Source organism: Alosa sapidissima, chromosome 2, assembly GCF_018492685.1.
Source record: "Alosa sapidissima isolate fAloSap1 chromosome 2, fAloSap1.pri, whole genome shotgun sequence".
Taxonomy (NCBI): domain Eukaryota; kingdom Metazoa; phylum Chordata; class Actinopteri; order Clupeiformes; family Clupeidae; genus Alosa; species Alosa sapidissima.
In genome coordinates, this window is record NC_055958.1 from 35429009 (window position 1) to 35450356 (window position 21348).

The 21348-nt window shown below is 40.3% G+C and overlaps 1 protein-coding gene across 15 annotated transcripts in view; it reads right to left on the minus strand.

Moving 5' to 3' along the window:
* LOC121692798 (fibronectin-like) overlaps positions 1-21348 on the minus strand; it is a 149769-nt gene that overhangs the window by 125838 nt on the left and 2583 nt on the right. For 6 of the 15 annotated variants that reach the window (XM_042071736.1, XM_042071728.1, XM_042071719.1 and 3 more), the window contains exons 6-10: positions 19921-20178; positions 19243-19512; positions 18787-19050; positions 16865-17122; positions 16366-16632 (exon numbers count right to left, since the gene is read on the minus strand). In XM_042071736.1, the coding sequence (XP_041927670.1) occupies positions 16366-16632; positions 16865-17122; positions 18787-19050; positions 19243-19512; positions 19921-20178 (1317 nt within the window). Of the gene's footprint in view, positions 1-7882; positions 10962-12112; positions 12413-16365; positions 16633-16864; positions 17123-18786; positions 19054-19242; positions 19513-19917; positions 20179-21348 lie in introns of those variants that run through there. The other 9 variants (XM_042071800.1, XM_042071773.1, XM_042071764.1 and 6 more) reach the window with 7 other exon arrangements.

The following is a 21348-nucleotide window of genomic DNA, read 5'->3' on the forward strand; positions in this document are numbered from 1 at the left end:
AGCATGCTAACTATGCTAACCATGTGACTTAGCTAACTTAGCTAATCATTTTAAGCAGTTTTGTTAAAAATGCTAACTAGCATACTAATATGCTAGCATGCTAACTATGCTAACCATGTGACTTAGCTAACTTAGCTAATCATTTTAAGCAGTTTTGCTAAAAATGCTAACTAGCATGCTAACTATGCTAACCATGTTACTTAGCTAACTTAGCTAACTAGCTACAGTAGGTAGGAGTCATAGTTGATGACAAGTAACAGTTACAATGGCTAAACAGTTAAAAAGTTCAGTAGTTTAAAGGGTTAAATTGTTTAACAGTAAAATATTATAGTGAGGACTTTTATTTTGAAACAGTTTTTGGCAGAGGAAGCAGTTGAACAGGATGTGTAGTCTTAATAGGGCCAGTTTGTATGCTTAAAGCCTGAGACTGGCAGTTGGTCCAGGTGGCCCGAACACCTGCCATAGGATTCTAATTGCTTAACGGCTCTATTGTGATGTCATCAGCCCATGTTAAGTCTATGGGGAAATTTTGACTAGTTTTTAATTAATAGTTTAAAAAGTATAAAAGTTACAAAGATGAAAAATACAAAGCCCACATGTCATAAGTAAGACCTACGTAACATAGTTTGAATGAAGTTTCTACGTTAAACGGTTGAAGCTGCATTAAGTGCGTTAGAAGAAGAATAATAACTAGAAAAGCATTTCCTGAAGGAAATACAGTGCATGAAAATGCAAAAATATGATGTAAAATATCATACAGAGTAAAAACAAACTATATTGGTTGCTAAGTAGATGAGGTTTAATATAGTTGGAATGACTGAACAGTTAAATAGGTGGATAGTTTAAATGGTTAAATTATTTAGGTAGATAGTTGACGATAACTGACAGTTGGAATGGCTCTAATGTTTGCTAGCAGTTATGCTAACTATGTTAACAAAGATAATAATATTAACAAAGTTACTATGCTAACTAGCAAGTGAACACGCTAGCATGTAAACTATGTCAACCACGTTACTTAGCTAACTTAGCTAATCATTTTTAGCAGTTTTGCTAAAAATGTTAACTAGCATGCTAACTATGCTAACCACATTACTTAGCTAACTTAGCTAATCGTTTTTAGCAGTTTTGCTAAAAATGCTAACTAGCATGCTAACATGCTAGCATGCTAACTATGCTAACCATATGACTTAGCTAACTTAGCTAATCATTTTAAGCAGTTTTGCTAAAAATGTTAACTAGCATGCTAACTATGCTAACCACATTACTTAGCTAACTTAGCTAATCGTTTTTAGCAGTTTTGCTAAAAATGCTAACTAGCATGCTAACATGCTAGCATGCTAACTATGCTAACCATATGACTTAGCTAACTTAGCTAATCATTTTAAGCAGTTTTGCTAAAAATGCTAACTAGCATGCTAACATGCTATCTATGCTAACCATGTGACTTAGCTGACTTAGCTAATCGTTTTTTGCAGTTTTGCTAAAAATGCTAACTAGCATGCTAACATGCTAACCATGTTACTTAGCTAACTTAGCTTACTAGCTACAGTGGGTAGGAGTCATAGTTGATGACAAGTAACAGTTACAATGGCTGAACAGTTAAAAAGTTCAGTAGTTTAAAGGGTTAAATTGTTTAACAGTGAAATATTGTAGTGAGGACTTTTATTTTGAAACAGTTTTAGGCAGAGGAAGCAGTTGAACAGGATGTGTAGTCTTAATAGGGCCAGTTTGTATGCTTAAAGCCTGAGAATGGCAGTTGGTCCAGGTGGCCCGAACACCTGCCATAGGATTCTAATTGCTTAACGGCTCTATTGTGATGTCATCAGCCCATGTTAAGTCTATGGGGAAATTTTGACTAGTTTTTAATTAATAGTTTAAAAAGTATAAAAGTTACAAAGTTGAAAAATACAAAGCCCACATGTCCTAAGTAAGACCTACATAACATAGTTTGAATGAAGTTTCTACGTTTAACGGTTGAAGCTGCATTAAACGCGTTAGAAGAAGAAACAGAAGAATAAGAAGAAGCCTAAGAAGCCTAGGAAGAACAGTACAGTGCATTTTCATGCACTGTAATAAGAAGAAGCCTAGGAAGAACAGTACAGTGCATTTTCATGCACTGTAATAAGAAGAAGCCTAGGAAGAACAGTACAGTGCATTTTCATGCACTGTAATAAACAACGTATCATAATATCTCAATCCAACTTCCAAAAACAGAATGGCATGCATGAACGATCATCATTCTCAGCCAATGAATATGGTATAACTAGAAAATGATATCTCTGGGCCCCAAACACTAGATCAAGGGCTCCTACTACGCCTAATTCCACTCAACCAATCAGAGATTACCACAGCATTTTGGCGCGAATCGCTTCACTATACCGGATGGACTAAGCCTCATCAAATGGCGGGGACTGGATTATGCCTTGCGCTCGTCTCCTCTTCAGAGAACGGTTCACATTGTCTATGTGAACTGTGATGAATCAACAATCTCCAGCTTTTGAACTTTAACAAACTGAATGCCACAACTAAACTTAAAAAAAAAAAAAATAGGCCTATGTCTAATATGTGTCGGAGACGGGATAGAAACAGACTACACTACAAATCGCGTTGAGGATAGCAATTTATTTAGCAGCGTTGGGCAAGTTACTTGATATTGGTAGTTAAGCTACAGCCCAACACTGTTATTTAGTTAGCGATTAGACTAGTGTGGCCATTCTATCTTAGGACAAATGATTAACGGCAGATAGGGATGTCCGATGAGACCCTTCAACCAACAAATCACTTCTAGGCTAGGCATACGTTACCTTAGAAAGTCTGTCTATGACTAATCGTGACAACCACAACAACAATTATAACAAATAATCTTCTCTTCTCAGCAGCAACCATAAATTGGCTTGAAAGCCGTAAATAAATGGATAGGCTACACCACTGCGATATGATCTGTCAGGTAACGTTAGATGGAGTTTGTGAGGTAAAAAAAAATGCAGCTTTTTAACGACAGCAACAAATGAACTCTTACCTTGGAAATTAGGCCGATTTTCCCTAATGACAGGTCATCTGGCCTGAGATGAAGCCGCCTTGTGCCTCGAAAAAGGAGGTAGCTGTCCATTTCACAATTTTAATTTGTCTGAGGACTGACGGACGGAATAAATGAATGACTTGACTTCGCACTCCAGAATGTTTCGGTCATCTCCTAGGCGACCGACCATTGTTTCATTATCCCGTTTTGGATTTCAGAAACAGACACTGACAGTTCGGGTTTTTCTGTTTTGTTTTTTTTTCATTTTTTCCATTTCGGTTTTAAAACAGAAAAAACAAAAAAACACACAATTTTTTCCTTGTTCTGTTTTGGTTTAAAAACCGAATAATGAATGAACGAACCATACACAGATTCTTTTCAAAGTCAAATTCAAATATATCCGCAAGCGGTACAAAGGGTCCAAGCAAAATGGCAAGACGTGACCTTTAGCAGAATGAAGGTCGGGGTTGTAGTGCCCCCTATGGACTGAATTGTACAAAATGTGGTGTGCTTCCAGAGAATTTAGTATACATGTAGATTGTGTTTACCAAGTTTGAATAGGATCGGACCTTTACAAGAAATGATAGGCAATACAATAACTAGATGTACCGCAGAGCGGTACAAAATATGACCGCTGCCCAGTCCAGCACATTTTTTCCACAAAAATAAGACACGCTGAAAGGCATATATGATTCTAACTGTCTCACTGAATTGCATTATGCACACTCAATTCTCACTGGTATCTGCTAGACAACAAGTACCAAAACATGATTAGTTCTTAGCTTTCACACCCCATCCCCATCTTGCCTGTTCATAATTCTGAGAAATTCTTGAATTGTGTGCATGTACATGTTTATGTTTATGTGTGTGTGTGTGTGTGTGTGTGTGTGTGTGTGTGTGCATGTGCATGCATGCGTACATATGTCTACTGTGTGAGTATGTGTCATATGTATGATTACTGTGAATGTATGTGTGTACGTGTGTATCTGTTTATGCACATGTGTGCATATGGAATTGTAAATGACGTCACTCGTCAGGACCAATGAGGGAACTGGGAGTGGTCGAAGGAAATCGTGAAGCTTCCGCGCGCTGTTGGAAATAACAATTGATTATAGAACCACTGTTAACCTAATGATTCTGACCCTGCTAGATATGGAGAAGTTTCAGTCAAAGTAATATTACTATCTATAGTAGGCCGATGTAGGCCTACCCACGATTCTGTTACAAGAATGCCTTCTAGCTATTTAATTAGACTCAACTTCCCCAAGAATAGTGTGCGAGGCCCTCCTCGGCCGACTAATTCGGGAGGCGCCTTTTACTGAGTAATGATCCTAGTGTGAAAGTTGGTCAGAGGCTATAGTGCTGGCCTGGACCACTATACTCATCTGGACAGAACATCTTACCGAAGCTACAGAGGGTTCAGGGTGTGCTAAGGTTAGCTGTCTAATTCCAGACTACTAATAAAATCAGTGACCCACCACAGTACAATACGATGGCCAGTTCTCCTGGTAGCATGCCTACTTTCACTGATTTAGCCCCACGGCCCTAGGGACTAATCCTAGCCGTTCCCCCTGGCACATCTTAAACTTTGAGGGATATCTAAAGAAATTCTAGAAAACTATGCGGGTCAAAGCATAACAATTTATTTGTCAGATACAAGCTATTCATCCAATACATTATAGAAGGTACATCTAAATGAATAATGTGAAAGTTACGAAAACAGGTTAAAGGAACATTTAGGAAACCATATGAAGCAATCAGACAATGAACATACCAGCTCAGAGGATGATGACTACACACCTTAGTGGTGCGGGAGATTCTGACTACAGAATGGCTCCTAGAATGCTCTGTGAACTTCACTTAAATAGGCTACCTAGTTTGTGGTTGGTTACATTGATATGGATCACATGATTGGAGGTCAGCTGATTTGGGATCACATGGTTGGAGGTCATCTGATTTGAGAGTACTTTGATGAGACTTGAGACCATTGTTGTAGTGAGAGTGAATCAATCAAGACATGACAAGGTATACATTTGATTACATTTCCTGTCCGTATAGTTAACTGCTCCTGTGGACATGTGACAGTAGGCCCACAATAGGCCCACACTTAGTAGTTGATCAAGAGTCAATATATGACTGAAAAGATTATCATCAGCCTGGTAATTAGGATCCTTACAGAATGGGTTAACATGACCCCTTGAGGCAAACATACACAAAAATTGGTCATCCTAGGCCTTACGGTTCTCAAGATATTCACAGAAAACTCTGTTGGTGTACGGTCACTAAATGTACACATAAATTCATTTATTGTATGGCCCCCCATGAACGAAAGTTCACGAAACTTGCCATGCATTCGGAGGGTGTCATAATGATCCTACACTTTCAATTTCGTGCAGTTTTGACCATGTCCGCCAGAGATATTGCTTTTTTGCTTTTTAATTTTTAACTAGGTGGCGCTATACATGACACAAGTGGTAATGGAATGCGTTGACATGGCCCCTTAATAAAAAGTAAACCATGCATAATTAAAACAAAAAATCAATTTAGGCTACTTCGCTATGCAATAAGGTTTCCATTAGAGCTCAGCGCACGTTCAATGAATGAAGGAAAGGCCTTGTCTCGCAATAAACAGCTGGAAACACTTTTTCAACTACACGAAACTTTACAGTGATCATCAAATACCCTCTAGATTTAAATTCCCATCAGTCTCAACATTTAACTATATAATAAAAGTCAAAAAGTAAATTAAATCCCATACCAAAACCGAAAATCGTCTGCGTTTGATAGCCTGGTATGCCGCTCCAAACAAAACACACGTCTCACAATAACGTACAATGTAAGAAATAAAGTTCTGCCTCGAATAAGCCTACCTCAAATAAATAGTGCCTGTGCTTTGCAGCCTAAGTAAATAGCAGACCCTGGACATAATTTAGGATTTACGGAAAGTATGCAATCATACGATGTTGGACGCCTGGCGATGCTCTGGCCGTCTACTGTGCCTCTGACACCGCTGCCTCATTTGGATGGTAACTCCACAGGTGAGCGCGAAGATTGGATGTCGTGGATGCGTAAGTAAACTGTTTTTTGCTGAGTCCGCAGACAACATTCTCTTTAACCGTTACTTTACCATCTGCGGTGTACAACTCAAAGTAAAGACACCACATTTTAGATGAGTTGGGGACGTAATTGTCCGCTCAGGCTGATCGTTCTGTGCGTTATCTTCAATACTATCTTCAATAATATTGAATATCTTCAATATTATTTTCAAAACAGGGTGGCTATTGAGGGCTCTGGCTCCAGTCATTATTGTGGCTACTGGCTATTGATCTGGCTTGATTTGGTCATGGGCCAACGAATACGTTTAGTGCACCCGCTATGAGATGGCAAACAATACAATAAAAAACAAACTAATCATAGACTGTAAAAATGCGCTACACCTGGCACTAAAACCGAATAGTTTATTTATAGTTCGACTACGGATATTTCACGTCATGTTCGAATGCATATTTGCAGCAGGACAGCAGGCAGAACGCTGTGTTATCCAATGAAATTAAGTTGCGCTTCAGGACGACTCCACTCGGACTCCATGCGCGTTCCCGAGCCACTTTTCTTCTTCTTGTTATGAGGCAAGAACTTTATGTGCATTATCGCCACCCTCTTACTGGAGGACAACTCTCTTTTTACAGAATATCCAATAAAAATCGTCGTTGGTCCATGCGTCATTTCCAGCTTTGTAACTTGGCGCATGGTCAGAGCCGACTGGCGCTGGATCCGAACTCCAGTGTTCAAGATGGCGTTGACTATGAATTGGCCGGATTTACTAGCCTAGCCTCCACCATTCATTTGTATGGAGGGCGGGACTTAGTCACTCTCTCCAGTTATATATAATACCTCCATGGTAGAAACGGTTCTGCTGCGTAAAAATGTGGGCATGCTAAGTGCCCCTTTACCTGGAAACCTGGGTTTGGCAAAACAGCTGCTGGAGTATGAGGAAGTAGAAAACACAAGCCAAAACAATGAAATGTCATGTCTTTATTAATTCACACATAAATTACAGTACCGCACTACAATTACACATAGCATAAACATCTACAGAGTATTTAAGATATTAAAGCTTGTTAATCATCATTGTTTCCACATCCTTAGGAAGTCTGAGCTGAGCGACTGTATTTCTGGTGCTAGCCACAGATCCCAGATAAGAAAAATAAAGACATTCAGACCTTTGTGATACTTTCAGACTGTATAACATAAACATGAGTGCGTGACATGAACTGACATCTCATGGAATACATCCACATTTGGGGGCTTTATCAGTTTGCCAGTGTGTGAATATCTGGAGAATGTCCGGAGAATACACAATCTAGGTTTTAAAGTTGCATTTATTTATTTATTACTTCTGGCATTCTAACTCATTTAATTATTCAGTCATACATTTTATTAGCCTAGAAATCTAGACGCGCCCCTAGCGATTACATTTGCTGCCAGGGCTAGTCTAGCAACTCTCCGTTGGCTTGTGAGCTCCAGAAATCGAAACTCAATCAGGCCAATGAAATCGTGTATAGAGTCGTTAGGTGGGCTTAACATAATGATTGATGGCAGAGTTGCAACGGTTTGGCTTGAATTCCCTGCTACTTGAAAACAAATAAGATGGATGTTGCTGTTGGCGAACAGTGTGACACGAGTTAAGCTTTTATTAAGTTGGCAAACGTTTGAACTAGCCAACTAGCTCCGCTGGTGGGAAACGCATGGGACTCATAGCGCTGCCGCTGTCCTATTGCGTGCAGAGGGAATTTGAAAGACAACTGATTATCCCGCCCCTCGGACTGAGCACTGCGAACGGTGAGTGCCCAGACCCTACATTTTAATGTGGGTCTGGCTCGTCAGGCTAACATTTTATTTCAAAATAAGTGCAAATTAAAATGCAATTCTCAGTGACAGCTCTAATTGTCTAAGTGATTATACCAAAGCTATCAAGTTGCTGCTCTGTTAATCAGGGACGTGCACAGGGGGGTTGCTCAGGTTGCCCGGGCAACTGCCCATATGCCCTTCTTGGCTCATGTTGCCCTTCCAATGGGGAAAATAAAAAAATAAATCATACAATGGATGCAGAATTTCACGTAGGCCTAGATAAAAAAAATCGCAAAGCCTCATTCACTTCCATTCGGGCACCGAAAGTGAAAGTCAGTAGGGGAAGGGCAAACTCTGTTTACGTGGCTGCAGCGCTGCACGCGACCGGCACCTGAGCTCAGCCTGCATAAGTGGCCCTGGAAGGAGATTGTCGCTGTTGTCGTACAGTATGAGATGACTCAACGTTGTCGGAAAAGGTGAGTTTGTGATGTATAACAAACGAACGATCATCGTCATCAAGTTTTATGAAATTAATTAAAATCTTCATAAATCCAGGCTGAGTTTGCCACGTTGAGCCTAAATAATCAGACAGATAGCTTGCAGAGAAGTTATCACATAGATAGGCTACCCTTTTTTCAGGTCAGAGCAACTGCCCCTCAAAATTCCTGTGCACGTCCCTGCTGTTAATCATAAGGGATAACGGCTGCCGAGCTGTCCTGATATAGGGAATTGATGGACAAAGCAGAGGCAAAGAACTCCATGCTGCAAAGCGGAGTCATGCATTTATAGCACACAAAGGAAGCATGCGGATTAGTTTAAAAAGAAGCTGACTCGTTCAGTTTGTTCTTTTTTTGGTCACTGACTGTGATAATGGTGAGTTGCTTGTTTACAGTTGATTTTTATTGTTGTGAAGCCTGGTTCCTTGTTATAATTATCATTCAAAAGAACATTGATATGGAATGTTGACAAACGTTTCTTTACCAAATACTTCACAGATGTCCATATAGAATTAATAGCCACTTGTCAGCTAATCAGAAAAGAGTAGGCTATTTCTTGTCTTCGGGGAATAAACTGGATAAAAGGAATCAAAGGTGGGTAGAGAAATCCAATAAGCAACACTGCAGAAATGATCATACTGTAGGAGTATTAACATCTCACTGTCTCCTTGGCTTCTTTTCTCCCTGTCAGATAATTGTTGGCCTTGATCATGATCCTTTCTATGTTGTGTGTTAGTTTCAATGGTTTGTCCACCAGCTAAATTTGTATGCCGGATTGGGGATACACCGGATTGGGGATGGTGCCTCTGTCTCAGAGGTGTCGGAGTAGAAACAGTACAGGTGATTTCACTATTTGAAACCAAAAGTTGTGCTAATTACAACGGTTTACCTGCTTTCTGCTTCTCACAAATGTCTGAGAAACTCCATCGTATACCTTGTTCTAGCCGGTGCCTGGTATGTATGTGTGTAGTGCAGCAATTTGTTACATCGCGAGACTGCGAGATGTTCTGTCTCTGAGGCCGTCGGTTTTTCAGCTCACAGGCGCTAGGGAGAAGCGAGACGGCCACCACCATTCAAGCCGAAAAAAATCATATAGGCCTAACAATGACTCGGAAGCTGTTCAGTTAAGGTAAATTAAGCTAAAAAAAGCTGCATAGTTCCCCTTTATAATAGAACTGAATCCTAATTTACATGACGACGGTGGCGGAGAGAAAGTGTGATCCTGGTGTGTGGAGTTGTATTGAGAACGATGGAAATCTAATGTAACTGAATGTCGAAGTGTGTCGAGTGTGCCACACTCATGTCGGCGCCGGTGTGTGTTGGCCCTAAGTTCTATTTTGTTGGTGCCGTTCCATAAAATCCATTTATCCAGTGTTTGCCAGTTAAAAGCGTCGGTGCTGATGTGCGTGGCTAGTAACTCATATCAGCTCCAATGTGCGTTGGCCTTTACATTATTACAGGTGGCATCTAATTGACATTGCTGGCGGACATCATTTCTCATGATACTGTAGTTCGGGAAAGTCTTGTGATGTGCAGTTTAGTGAGTGACAGTATTATTTCTTCTTTCTATGGTGACGGTCCCAAATATTCCCATTTTATGTTCAGTTCAGTTGGCAGACCCCCCTGTTATAACCTATCGTAGTTCCCCTGGGTAGATGGAAACAATCTATGCACCACACTTTGAAGTGACAAGCATAATTGTTCAAGTCCTTCCACAGCTGCTTCACGAAAATTTCTCATCTTAGCTGCAGCATTGTTAATTATTTTTCTGACTGGAACTGCAGGAATTAAAGGTAAGGAGAAAAGTGCAACCAGCATCACTGCAGGTACGGCCACAATTTTATTTACCAAAATTCTCTTCCTCACTTTTTCCTTGGCTTCCTCTCTAATATTGTTGTCTAATGTCTCTGAGTAACCCTGATTCTGTCGCCTCTCCCTCAAAGTTTGCATTTTTTCTTGTATGGCTTTCTCCACTAGCATCAGATACTCATTAGTGTAATAACCACCTCCACTCTGCTGCACCATCTCCTCTATGGTGTTGAAAAGCTTTGCTAACTGAGTTCTGTTGCTACTCTCCCCCTCTTCCTGATCTCTCCAGTGTTCATTATCTATGACATGACACCGGTCATGGCACTTAGCCACAAGGTCCTTCAGTGTATTTTTTTCCTTCTTAGTGTTCTCCACATACTCTTTAATATTCATACCCTTCAGGTCATTACCATGTGTGAAAAGAACCACTGCATGTTTGAAGGTGTCATCTGCAAATAATTTTTCAATCTGTTTTATGATTTGTTCCTCGTGTTTTGTATGTTTTCCTAACTTCAGCACAATGATGAAGGCATGAGGACCTGGTGCACTGTCAAAGATGCATTTTGCTATGTCACGTTTTAATGACTCCTTTGGAACAGTTGTGTCAAAGAATCCAGGTGTGTCAATGACTGTATATTTTCTGTATATGATCTTACTCTGAGTTTCACACTGGCTTGTTACGGCGTCCTGACGAACTTCCACTCTGAAAACCTGGTCTCCCAGGATGGTGTTTCCAGCACTGCTTTTACCATCACCTGTTTTCCCCAGAAGCACAATCCTCCTTTCACCTGTTGAGAAAAAGAACACACCAAAAATGTATGCATCACTGGGACTGCCACTGGAAGCTACTATATTTACACAAGTTTAATATGCACCCCCAAATATGGACAATGAAATGAAGGAAAATTGTATGTACAATGTAGCCGGGAAATCCCGACCCAAATCCGAAAGATTAAAGGTCTGGCTACGAGTAATGAAAATGGCCCAACTCGAGGGGTGGCACCAAGCATGCATTTCAAAATATCACTGCACGCAATTGGATAACACTATGACCAATGTTTACTGACTGATTCCGGACTTTAACACAATTGGATAACACTATGACCAATGTTTACTGAATGATTCCAGACTTCGACGTTGCAGCACTGTTGTCATCTGTTTAGCTCGCCTCTGGCCGCCTACATCAGCTCGGCTCCAAGGACATGGGTAATGAGCATCAGAGCATCATCAATGAGCATCACCAGAGTGACTCGCTGAGCAAATTAAAATTGTGGTCTCGCGACAACTCTGGATTTCCAGGGTATGTCTGAAGTATAATGCACACTGACTATCTGACATGGAGATCTCAGTGGCAGGCCATATCATGATGTATGGAAAAGGGAGTGTTTAATCAGAATTACTGAGTGATCAACATATTAACGTCAAAAATGAGTTTTTGTTTATGTATGCGCCAAGCAAACTTTCTTGGCTGAAATTCAATGCAGGTTAATGCCCACATGGTTCTGTGAAGGCAAGATCACAAGACTTTAGTCATCAATACGTTTCATTGTTTTTCAAAGATTGACTATTGAATTTACTTATTGTAACCAGTAGGCCACGGCTGCCCCTTGGCGTGAGGATCACATATATCCAAGAAGTATCCATGTATTGTTGTATTTCTGCGTATGAGGAGTTTTGGAAAAGACCATTGTATGCTCAAGTAAGAAGGACCCATGTGGTTTGTATTGTGATGTAACTAACATGTAATGTATCACATGGGGCTTTGCCCTATAGAACTTTGGGTTTGAACATGCTGTTGCTGGTAACTTGCCCCCGGCGTCATGAATACACCTGCAGTGTTTTCTCACATCTGAGTGTGCCTGGAGTTTTTGACCACATGTGTATACATCATATGGTGTTTTAAATGTGTAATTGTAAGCATTTGTACATTTAAACTCACTTGTGTGGAACTTGGTGGATACAGACTCACTCCTCCTCCCACTTTGTAGCACAGTACGGACACTGACAGTGTACTGAGTGTCTGGCTTCAGGTCTGTAAGTGTTGTGCTGCAGCACTCTGTAGAGATGGTCTGTGGTTCAGTCCCTTCACTGTGGTAGGAGATCAGGAAGCTGTGTGGAATCTGCTCCATCCCCTGATGCAGACTCCAGCTGATATCGGCCCTCCATCTGACATCATATTCTGAATCACCAGATTCTACATTCAGCGCAAACACGGTCGATCTCTCAGGAACAGGAATACCTGAAATACACATACCGGTAATTATTTTCTTAATTGACCTAACTCAAAGGACTTCAAGGATTTAAACGTGGTTCAAAACAGCCATGTTATGTGACCACTGCTTCGAAACATCGTTCAAAAAGCTCATGTTGTGACCAAGGCTAAGTGAACCCTCAGTGCATTTCACCAGTGTCAGCAGCCCGTACGTTTCATTAAAGTTTTTCTCAGTCGCTTTGGTGCTTTTCTCACATCACTATTAACATTTGCACAGCAGTTAGTGCAATTCTCAAAACAATTAGTGCAAACTGCAAAACCTAGTGGACAACCTGCAATAGCACATCACTTGCTCAAAATGGATAGTCCATTCCTCAAAAGCAAGTATTTATGTCAATGAAACTGCCAGTGTCATCAAAATGAGAAGTCTTGACACCATCGTTACTGTAACAAGATAGTCAAATGGCTTTGTCATGTTTTCATTACGACAGTTTATGCTCTCAGTGTTTTCCCATGCAAAAAAAGGTCAACTCGGTGACACTACCTGAAAATGCTCAAGACAGCACTACGGTACTTGTACAGCCATTTGAAAACTACAGTAAAGTTACACATTGCTGTAGTTAGGGGAGTAAGTGAGTACAAGACACTGAATATGTATGTTTCACAGTTTTACTGTACAGTATATGCTCTTTGCAATTCTACAGCATTGTGACAGAATTTGATAACTAGTTCACCAATACAAACTCTGACAGTATAGTCGATTAATAGTTGTTTGTGCTGGATGGTTGTCCTTTCCATTTGAATATTGTGGCTTCTCTTATATTGCACTGTATAACTCAAATATGATTGTTTCCGATTTGTTGGTCGTTTTTTATTCTTTATTATTATCATTTATTTATTTTTATTATTATTTATCTTAATTTGTTTTTCTTTTCTTTTTTCCCTTGTCTGTATGCAGGGTTCTAAATGAACACCAAATGCGGGTTAAAAATCATTTTGGCGGGTGTTACAGTAATAAAAACTTGCGGCGGTGGTTGGGACAGACTTTTGGGGGCGAGAAGAGGAATGAGCCAAAGCCATTGACATCTGGCATGCTGACGGTTTGCGCTCCCGCAGGCCTGACTTGGAACGCACATGGAACGAAAGGAACTGAGGGGGGCTCAGATTCTGATGGTACCTCTGAAGAAGAACAAGAGCTCTGAAGACATGTGATTCAAATGATTAATTGATAGATAGATAGATAGATAGATAGATAGATAGATAGATAGATAGATCCCAAACTTGAAATGAAGTGTTTGCACTGTCTGTGTATATTTTGTTGTATGTATTGTTATATGTCTGTCATGCCAACAATGTTAATAAAATGATCAAATGCATTCAGTGGCACTCATAATTTTTCTTATTTTCACAAAAAAAAAAATTGGCTAGTGGAAATTCTGATTGGCTGGTAACTTTAGAAAGCTGGCTGGTTGGCTGGTGATCAAAGTTAATTTAGAACCCTGTCTGTATGAGAATGTGGGAGGGGGGGGGGGGGGGTTGTGGGCTGGAGGGTTGTGTTGAACTCTTAATGTCTTGTTTGTTTTGTATTGTGATGAAAAAGTCAATAAAAAGACCTATGAAAGAAAAATAAATACAACAAATATATTCAATGATGAAACTAAAAATGTTAAAAAAAAGTTATAAATCTTACCAACCTGTGGGAAGCAATATCAATTATTTATATGTCTATTATTAGTACATTTATTTGAAACATACCTACGGAGCCCTAGAGGTGTCATCGCAAAATGTTTTGCATGTTGAGAGAATGTGTGCTCGTTTTACTACATTGTGCGCTTGTTTTACTAATACTCTATTGTGCGCACAATTTACTATATTGTGCACTCGTTTTACTAAATCGTACGCTCGTTTTACTAAATTGTGCGCTCGGTTTACTAAATCGTGTGCACAATTTACTATATTGTGCTCTCGTTTTACTATAGTGTGCGCTCATTTTACTAAATTGAGCTCTCATTTTAAGCATAGTAAAACGAGGGCACAATTTATTGAAACGAGCGCATAATTTATAAAATGAGTGCACTATTTACTAAAACGAGCGCACGATTTACTAAAACGAGGGCACAATTTTATTAAAACGAGAGCACAATTTAGTGAACATGGTTATAGAACATTGTGTGTACGATCTACTTAAACGTGGCCACAATTTGTAAAACGTACACTCAATATTGTCTTGACACATGTAAACATGAGCACGTTATAGTATATACGAGATCTCGATCAACTAAAACGCACCCACAAATAATTAAAACGTGTGCACGAACAAATTAAATTGTATGCACAAAAACATAGGCTTTAGTCAACAATCCAAAACCCAGTTTCCCGATAACGACGGAGACACGCTCTTATGAGGGTTTTCTACAATTCATCTTACGATCGTTCGTTTGGTTTTTCCGACTGTTTCCTGAACATGCTCGTAGCGTGAACGCGCGTGCACTGCTCTTAAAATGCTCTTAAGGGGAGCTGTCCATGTTAATAGTTCTGAAATATCCTCTAATTTGATGGTGAAGTCAGGTGACTGCATGTCACAGCTATAGGCCTACCATTCAAACATCGGATCTACACATTAATTCACATCAATACGAAAATAGAAATACGTTGACATCTGCATGTAAGCATCCCAAGTAGGCTAGGTTATATATACCCCACACAGACATAAATAATTGCAATTATTTAAGATTAGATTGTTGCACCATGCAATAATTTTTCGCGGTGTCACTTAAGAACACATTTGAAGATAAGAAAGAAAGTGAGGAAATGTGTAGGCTTAGATTTTGATGCAGTACATACTAAACCACATGTTCCTTTCTCTGCTTTTACCTCATAGGCCTAATAAATTATAGCCTTCACTTAGCAAAGATAATGGCAAACTATTCTGGCAACGTCTCGTTTCATAACTGGATTGCATTTTTGTCCCCTTTTCATCACATTATTATGACCATTAAATGTAGGCTATACTATTTTGCACGCTAAAATCTGATTCATCAGGTAAACACAATAAAGAATGGGAACGTAAATTGGATTATGTATTCTAAGTTGTAATTCCTCTGTATGTCCTGTTGGTGACCTCAGGTGAGAAGTACTGTTAAGACGCTCTTAGCCAGTAACAAGAACTCTGGAGCACTCGTAGATCTACTGTACGAGTGTTTTCACAACGTTCTTAAGCTACGATGGTTTCGGGAAACAGTTGGCAAAGACGTTCGTAAGAGTTCGTTCGTTAAGTATATTTTTTGGGCTTTTTATGCCTTTAATCAGATAGGAAAGTGGAGATTGACAGGAAGTGAGTGGGAGAGAGAGTCGGGGTGGGATCCGGAAAGGACCACAGGGCGGGAATCGAACCCGGGTCGCCGGCGTACCGTGCAGGTGCCCCAGCCAGTCGCGCCACTGCTGGGGCACGACGCTCTTAGGCTTAAGATGCTTTTGGGAAACTAGGCCCTGGAGGTAGTGGAAACGGGTCATTACAACAGAGCCCGAGTAGTAGTTACATTTCCCCATTATGGGTCTCCATAGCTGGCGGTTGACACCGCAGGTGACCCTGCTACAAAGAGTAGAAGTCCGCTAACCATCCTGACCACCTAATGGTAAAACCTAAAAAGGCTTTAATTAACTGCCTACGGTTATCATCACATTACCAATATGAACTGTAATGTTACAGACAACCTGATAGTAGGCCTAGTCCATGCCAATAGCTTGATAGGTAACACAAAGTTGCCACCACAGCACAGCGAGTGTAGAGAAAATGTCAGAAATTACTAAATGTGAGCACGAAATACATATTTCGAGAGCTCAATTTAGGCCTAAAACGGGGTCATGTTTTATTAATTCGAGGGCTCAATTAAAGAAAACGTGCTCACAAATGATCACAACCAGAAAAAATATCACTTAAAGTGACCTCTCCCGGGCTCCGTACATACCCAATGTCTCACCTGTTTGGATGTGTGTAGTAGCATGACTCCTTCTGCCATCTCTGAGCTTACAGCAGACACTGACAGTGTACTGAGTGTCTGGCTGCAGGTCTGTAAGAGTTGTGCTGCAGGACTCTGTAGAGATGGTCTGTGGTTCAGTCCCTTCACTGTGGTAGGAGATCAGGAAGCTGTGTGGAATCTGCTCCATCCCCTGATGCAGACTCCAGCTGAGATCAGCTGATGTTGGAGTCTCTGAGGACATAGTCAGATTCTTTGGGACTGGAACCCCTGTGATGAACATAAAAGGTGCATTAGTGGCTAATACATTCATGATTTCATAACACATCGAAAATTCTAATAATAACATCAATCTGTCTTAACAAAATGACCTGTCTGACAGTATGTGTTTATGTAAATGCATGCAAGACAGAGCTTATGTTACTTTTGACTCTTGGTGACAATTGACTTTCATCAAAGTCAATAAGGACACATTAGGGATCACTGTATATACTGTACATACTTGTTCTGATAGTTTTAGAGGTGCACTTGCTCTGTCCCCCTTTAAGAACGGTGGAAACAGTTATGGAGTATTCTCTTCCCACTTCTAAGCCAGAAAACTGGTGCTGCAGAGACTTGGTGGACACAGTCTGTAGACATTCCCCTTCACTGTAGAGGGACAATAAGTATGAGGCCAGATCAACTCCTGCTGGTTTGCTCCATGTTACTGTGACTGATGTTACATTCGTCTTCACGGTAAGACACTCAGGTGAAGGAATATCTGAAATAAAAAATAAAAAAATTACCAATACTATTTCAAATTTCAGAAGAGTATACATCGCACACTGGAGGATATCCTTTAGCTGATTTTATTTGTGTGAACATCTCGGGTGTATTTCTTGATTTTAAACTCTTCAAAGCGTTTTAATTCAGCTTCGAATTCTGATTTCAGGATTGTGAGCTGAGAGTTTATTTCAGATTTTAATTCTTGTAGTTTGGCCGTCACTCTCCCAGCATCACGTTTGGTTTGTTCGATGATCAGCAAAGTTAAGTCCAAAGTGCACTTGTTTAGGATTTGCTCCCATTTCTTTATGAACTCAGGATCTTGATACCCGAGTGTGTTTTTTTTTAATTGAGTCTCAACCCTCTTGGAATTTGTTTGTTTCACCAATATTCTGAAAGTGCAATCCCATGCCATTTAAGGTGAATGTTCTTTTTCTCCAAGTACAACAATTTGGATTTCTGATCTTCGGGGGGTTGGCCACTGAAGTGTCTTTTTGGCGACCATCAAATAGAGAATGTTGAGATATAATATTCTGTGATTCTGTCTCATTTCTGTCTATTTCAAATTGTTGAGTAATCTTAGCATTAGAATATTACACATTAATTGGCATAGTTATATATAGTACATAGTATATAGCAGTGTTTTTCAGACCAAGGACCACTTATCTAAACAAAAAAACCCAGTAGACCTACTTCAACAGTTTATTACACAATAGGCTAACAATTGGCTAAGGTTTTTTATGGTTTATGGTTCAGTCCGCATCAACGGGATGGACCAACCTAGCCAACTTAGACCATGCCTAGGTTGGTTAAGGGTATTTGGATGTTTGTTGTGGTAATATTGTGGCAGCATGGGGCGTAAGCTAACTGGCTAATTTGTTTTGTGTTTGTGATGGGGCCTAAGCTAACTGGCTAATTTGTTTTGTGTTTGTGATGGGCTGTGCCTAGGTTGATGGTTGGTTGGCCAGGGTTTTTTATGGCGATCAACGGGACGGACCAACCTAGCCAACCTTGACCATGCCTGGGCTGGTTAAGAGTATTTTGGGTACTGGATATTTCAATGTGGTAATATGGTGGCAGCATGGAGGGGAGTGTCTCCAGGACGCTGGTTTCACTGTTAAGCCTTCATGAGGTATCGTGGGCCTAACTTAACGAAACATCGGTGAATGAGGGTGCCCACTTGATAACCTCAATGACATGCCGCATACTATATACTGCTGTTGGATGGGCCATTTGTATTGTGCTTGTGACCATTTGTTGGCGGATTTGTGGGTAGTGTGCTTTTTAAAGTTAAACTTGAGCAGGGGCTTCTGAGTGTTTTTACCTTGGATTTTAGCACAAGGGATTTTAACATCTAATCCTGTGTATTAATGTAACCTTGCCATCTTTGCACCTTGCTTATTGTGTCAGAGGACTCATATGATTTAAACTGGTGTAGCTTACATACAGTAGGCAGTGTTGCAGAACTGTTTGAATTTACATACAAGTTGGTTCAATATTGCAAACAACTCATCTATATTATATTTTACTACGTCTGCTCGTGTTCGTGTTCACCTGGGATAGCTTGCGGACCACACTTTGAGAAACACTGGTACAGTATATAGTGTTATGAATCACAACTTGTAAATTATGTACTCTATGCACAAAGCCCAGAAACCAGACCTGTGTGCATAGTTGCAGACACACATTGACTGCATCTGCCATCATCTCTGAAGGTAGCCACAGTAAATGTGTACTTCTCTCCTGGAGTGAGCTCCTGAATGTGTAGTTTCAGGTCCTTCACTTCCTGATGTCCCTGGCTGCTGTCACCCGTCCATGAGACCCTGAATCTGTGGGGTCCAGTCAGTCCCTCAGGAGGTCCCCAGCACACACACACAGAGTCTGGCTTCACTGAGGTGAACTCAATGGGCCCAGGAGGAGGGACAGCTGGAGATGACGATCAGAAGAATATTAAGTATCCAGTACAAGTAAGTAATACGTATCAGTAATCTTTGTCATAATTTCAGCTTTTTTACTTTTCTCTGACTCCATGGCAAGGGTGTTATTTTTGTCTTCAAGTTGAACTCAAATATACAACATTAACCATGATTTAACATAGATAATTTTGTCTTATCTCACCAATGTGCATGACAGTTGAAGTAGCCTGACTCCTTCTGCCATCTCTGAGCTTACAGCAGACACTGACAGTGTACTGAGTGTCTGGCTGCAGGTCTGTAAGAGTTGTGCTGCAGGACTCTGTAGAGACGGTCTGTGGTTCAGTCCCTTCACTGTGGTAGGAGATCAGGAAGCTGTGTGGAATCTGCTCCATCCCCTGATGCAGACTCCAGCTGAGATCAGCTGATGTTGGAGTCACTGAAGTCACAGTCAGATTCTCTGGGACTGGAACACCTGTAATGAAAACAAAATATCTGGTTTCATCTCAGAAAACATTATGTTATATCTTTCCTATGTCTGACTGCCTCCAGACCAACAATGTTTTTGCCATGTTTTGTGTGAGTGAGTGAGACGAGTGTCAGTGAGAAAGAGAACACATTCTATAAAATGTCTCCCGTCTCTGTGATGTTGAGCTGTTGTTATCAATAATGGTTACTTTCTACATTAAACATCACTTTCTTGTGGCAGACTTTCCAAAGCAACACCAACATGGGAGGAAACAGAGATAAAGAAATATAAATTAATTTCCTCCTCCTTATCTAGCAATAACTAAGGAGAGGATCATTCATTTTCATTCTCACTCACTCACTCACTCACTCACTCAAATGACCAGAAAAGGAGAACTTCTGCCAAGTGGCCTACTTGTTCTGATGTCTTCAGAGATGGGTTTGCTCTGCCCCTCTTTCAGCACTGAGCAAACACTGATAGTGTATCTCCTCTCCATTTCCAACTCAGAAAAGCGGTGCTGAAGGGATCTGGTGGAAGTGGTCTGTAGAGATTCCCCATCACAGCAGAGGGTCAGTAAGTATGAGGCCTGATCAACTCCTGCTGGTTTGCTCCATGTTACTGTGACTGATGTCGAATGCATATCCATAGTAAGACCCTCAGGTGGAGGAATATCTGCAATAATTAAATGTTTATTACCAGAGCCGGACAGTAACGGAGTACATTTACTTGAGTACAGTACTTGAGTACAATTCTGAGGGATCTGTACTTTACTCGAGTATCATTTTTGGGGAGTACTCATGACTTTACTGAAGTACATTTGAGAGGCAAATATTGTACTCTTTACTCCACTACATTTCTATCCATAACCGTGAGTACCCGTTACTTCTTCTAAAAAAAAAAGGAAAAAAGAAAAATCTCAGAAACCCTCAATTTGCTGTTTCCCTCTCAAACGTGATTGGATTGTGCAGGCGCCACTGATTGGCCTATCAGCAATCACCTTCAGCTTTTCCGGCAAAGTCAACTCCATGGTCAGATTTAGATAAGAGACGAAACCATGGACGAAACAATGGATGAAGACGCAGCAGGTCCATCCTGGGAATGTGCCAACCTGTGGCCCCACCTCGCCAGACTATTTCAATTTTCTGAACAAGTTAATGATAGTTTTGTCGCTTCAAGTGTTTCAATTACAAAATAGTATTTTGTATTTCAAATACGTATTTTAAATACATGTATTAGAAATACTGCCCATCCCTGGCAACATGGTATAAAGATGAAAATTACTTGATTTTACTTTCAATTCCTTTTACATTCTCCAAGGTATTAACATTAACATTTTTCATAACTCCATGTAGGACGATTCTGTACATAAATGTAAGCACTGTGGCAGTAGTAATGCAATATTTAAAAAATGTACTCTTGTACTCTTGATACTCAAGTACTTTTAAAAACAAGTACTTCAGTACTTTTACTTAAGTAGACATCTGACTGTTGTACTTTTACTTGTATTTGAGTAAAATTTAGCAAAGGGTATCTGTACTTTTACTCAAGTAATGAAGCTGTGTACTCTGTCCGCCTCTGTTTATTACAATGTTACAGTATTAGTTATTTACTGTGTTAAATCACAATAGCTAAACTTACTATCAGACACTGATGGCTATACAAACTTTGTATTGTCAAACTAAAATATTCTCAGTAGCATCATCAAAGAGGCCAGTAAGGTCTCAGGGAGAGGCCTATCCCAATTTATAGACCTGTACAATACGCAGGTGTTTAGGAAGGCAACTTTGCTTCTGGAGTGCCAAAGCCTCCGGAGTTTGAACTAGAAGAACTACAAGAGCAAAA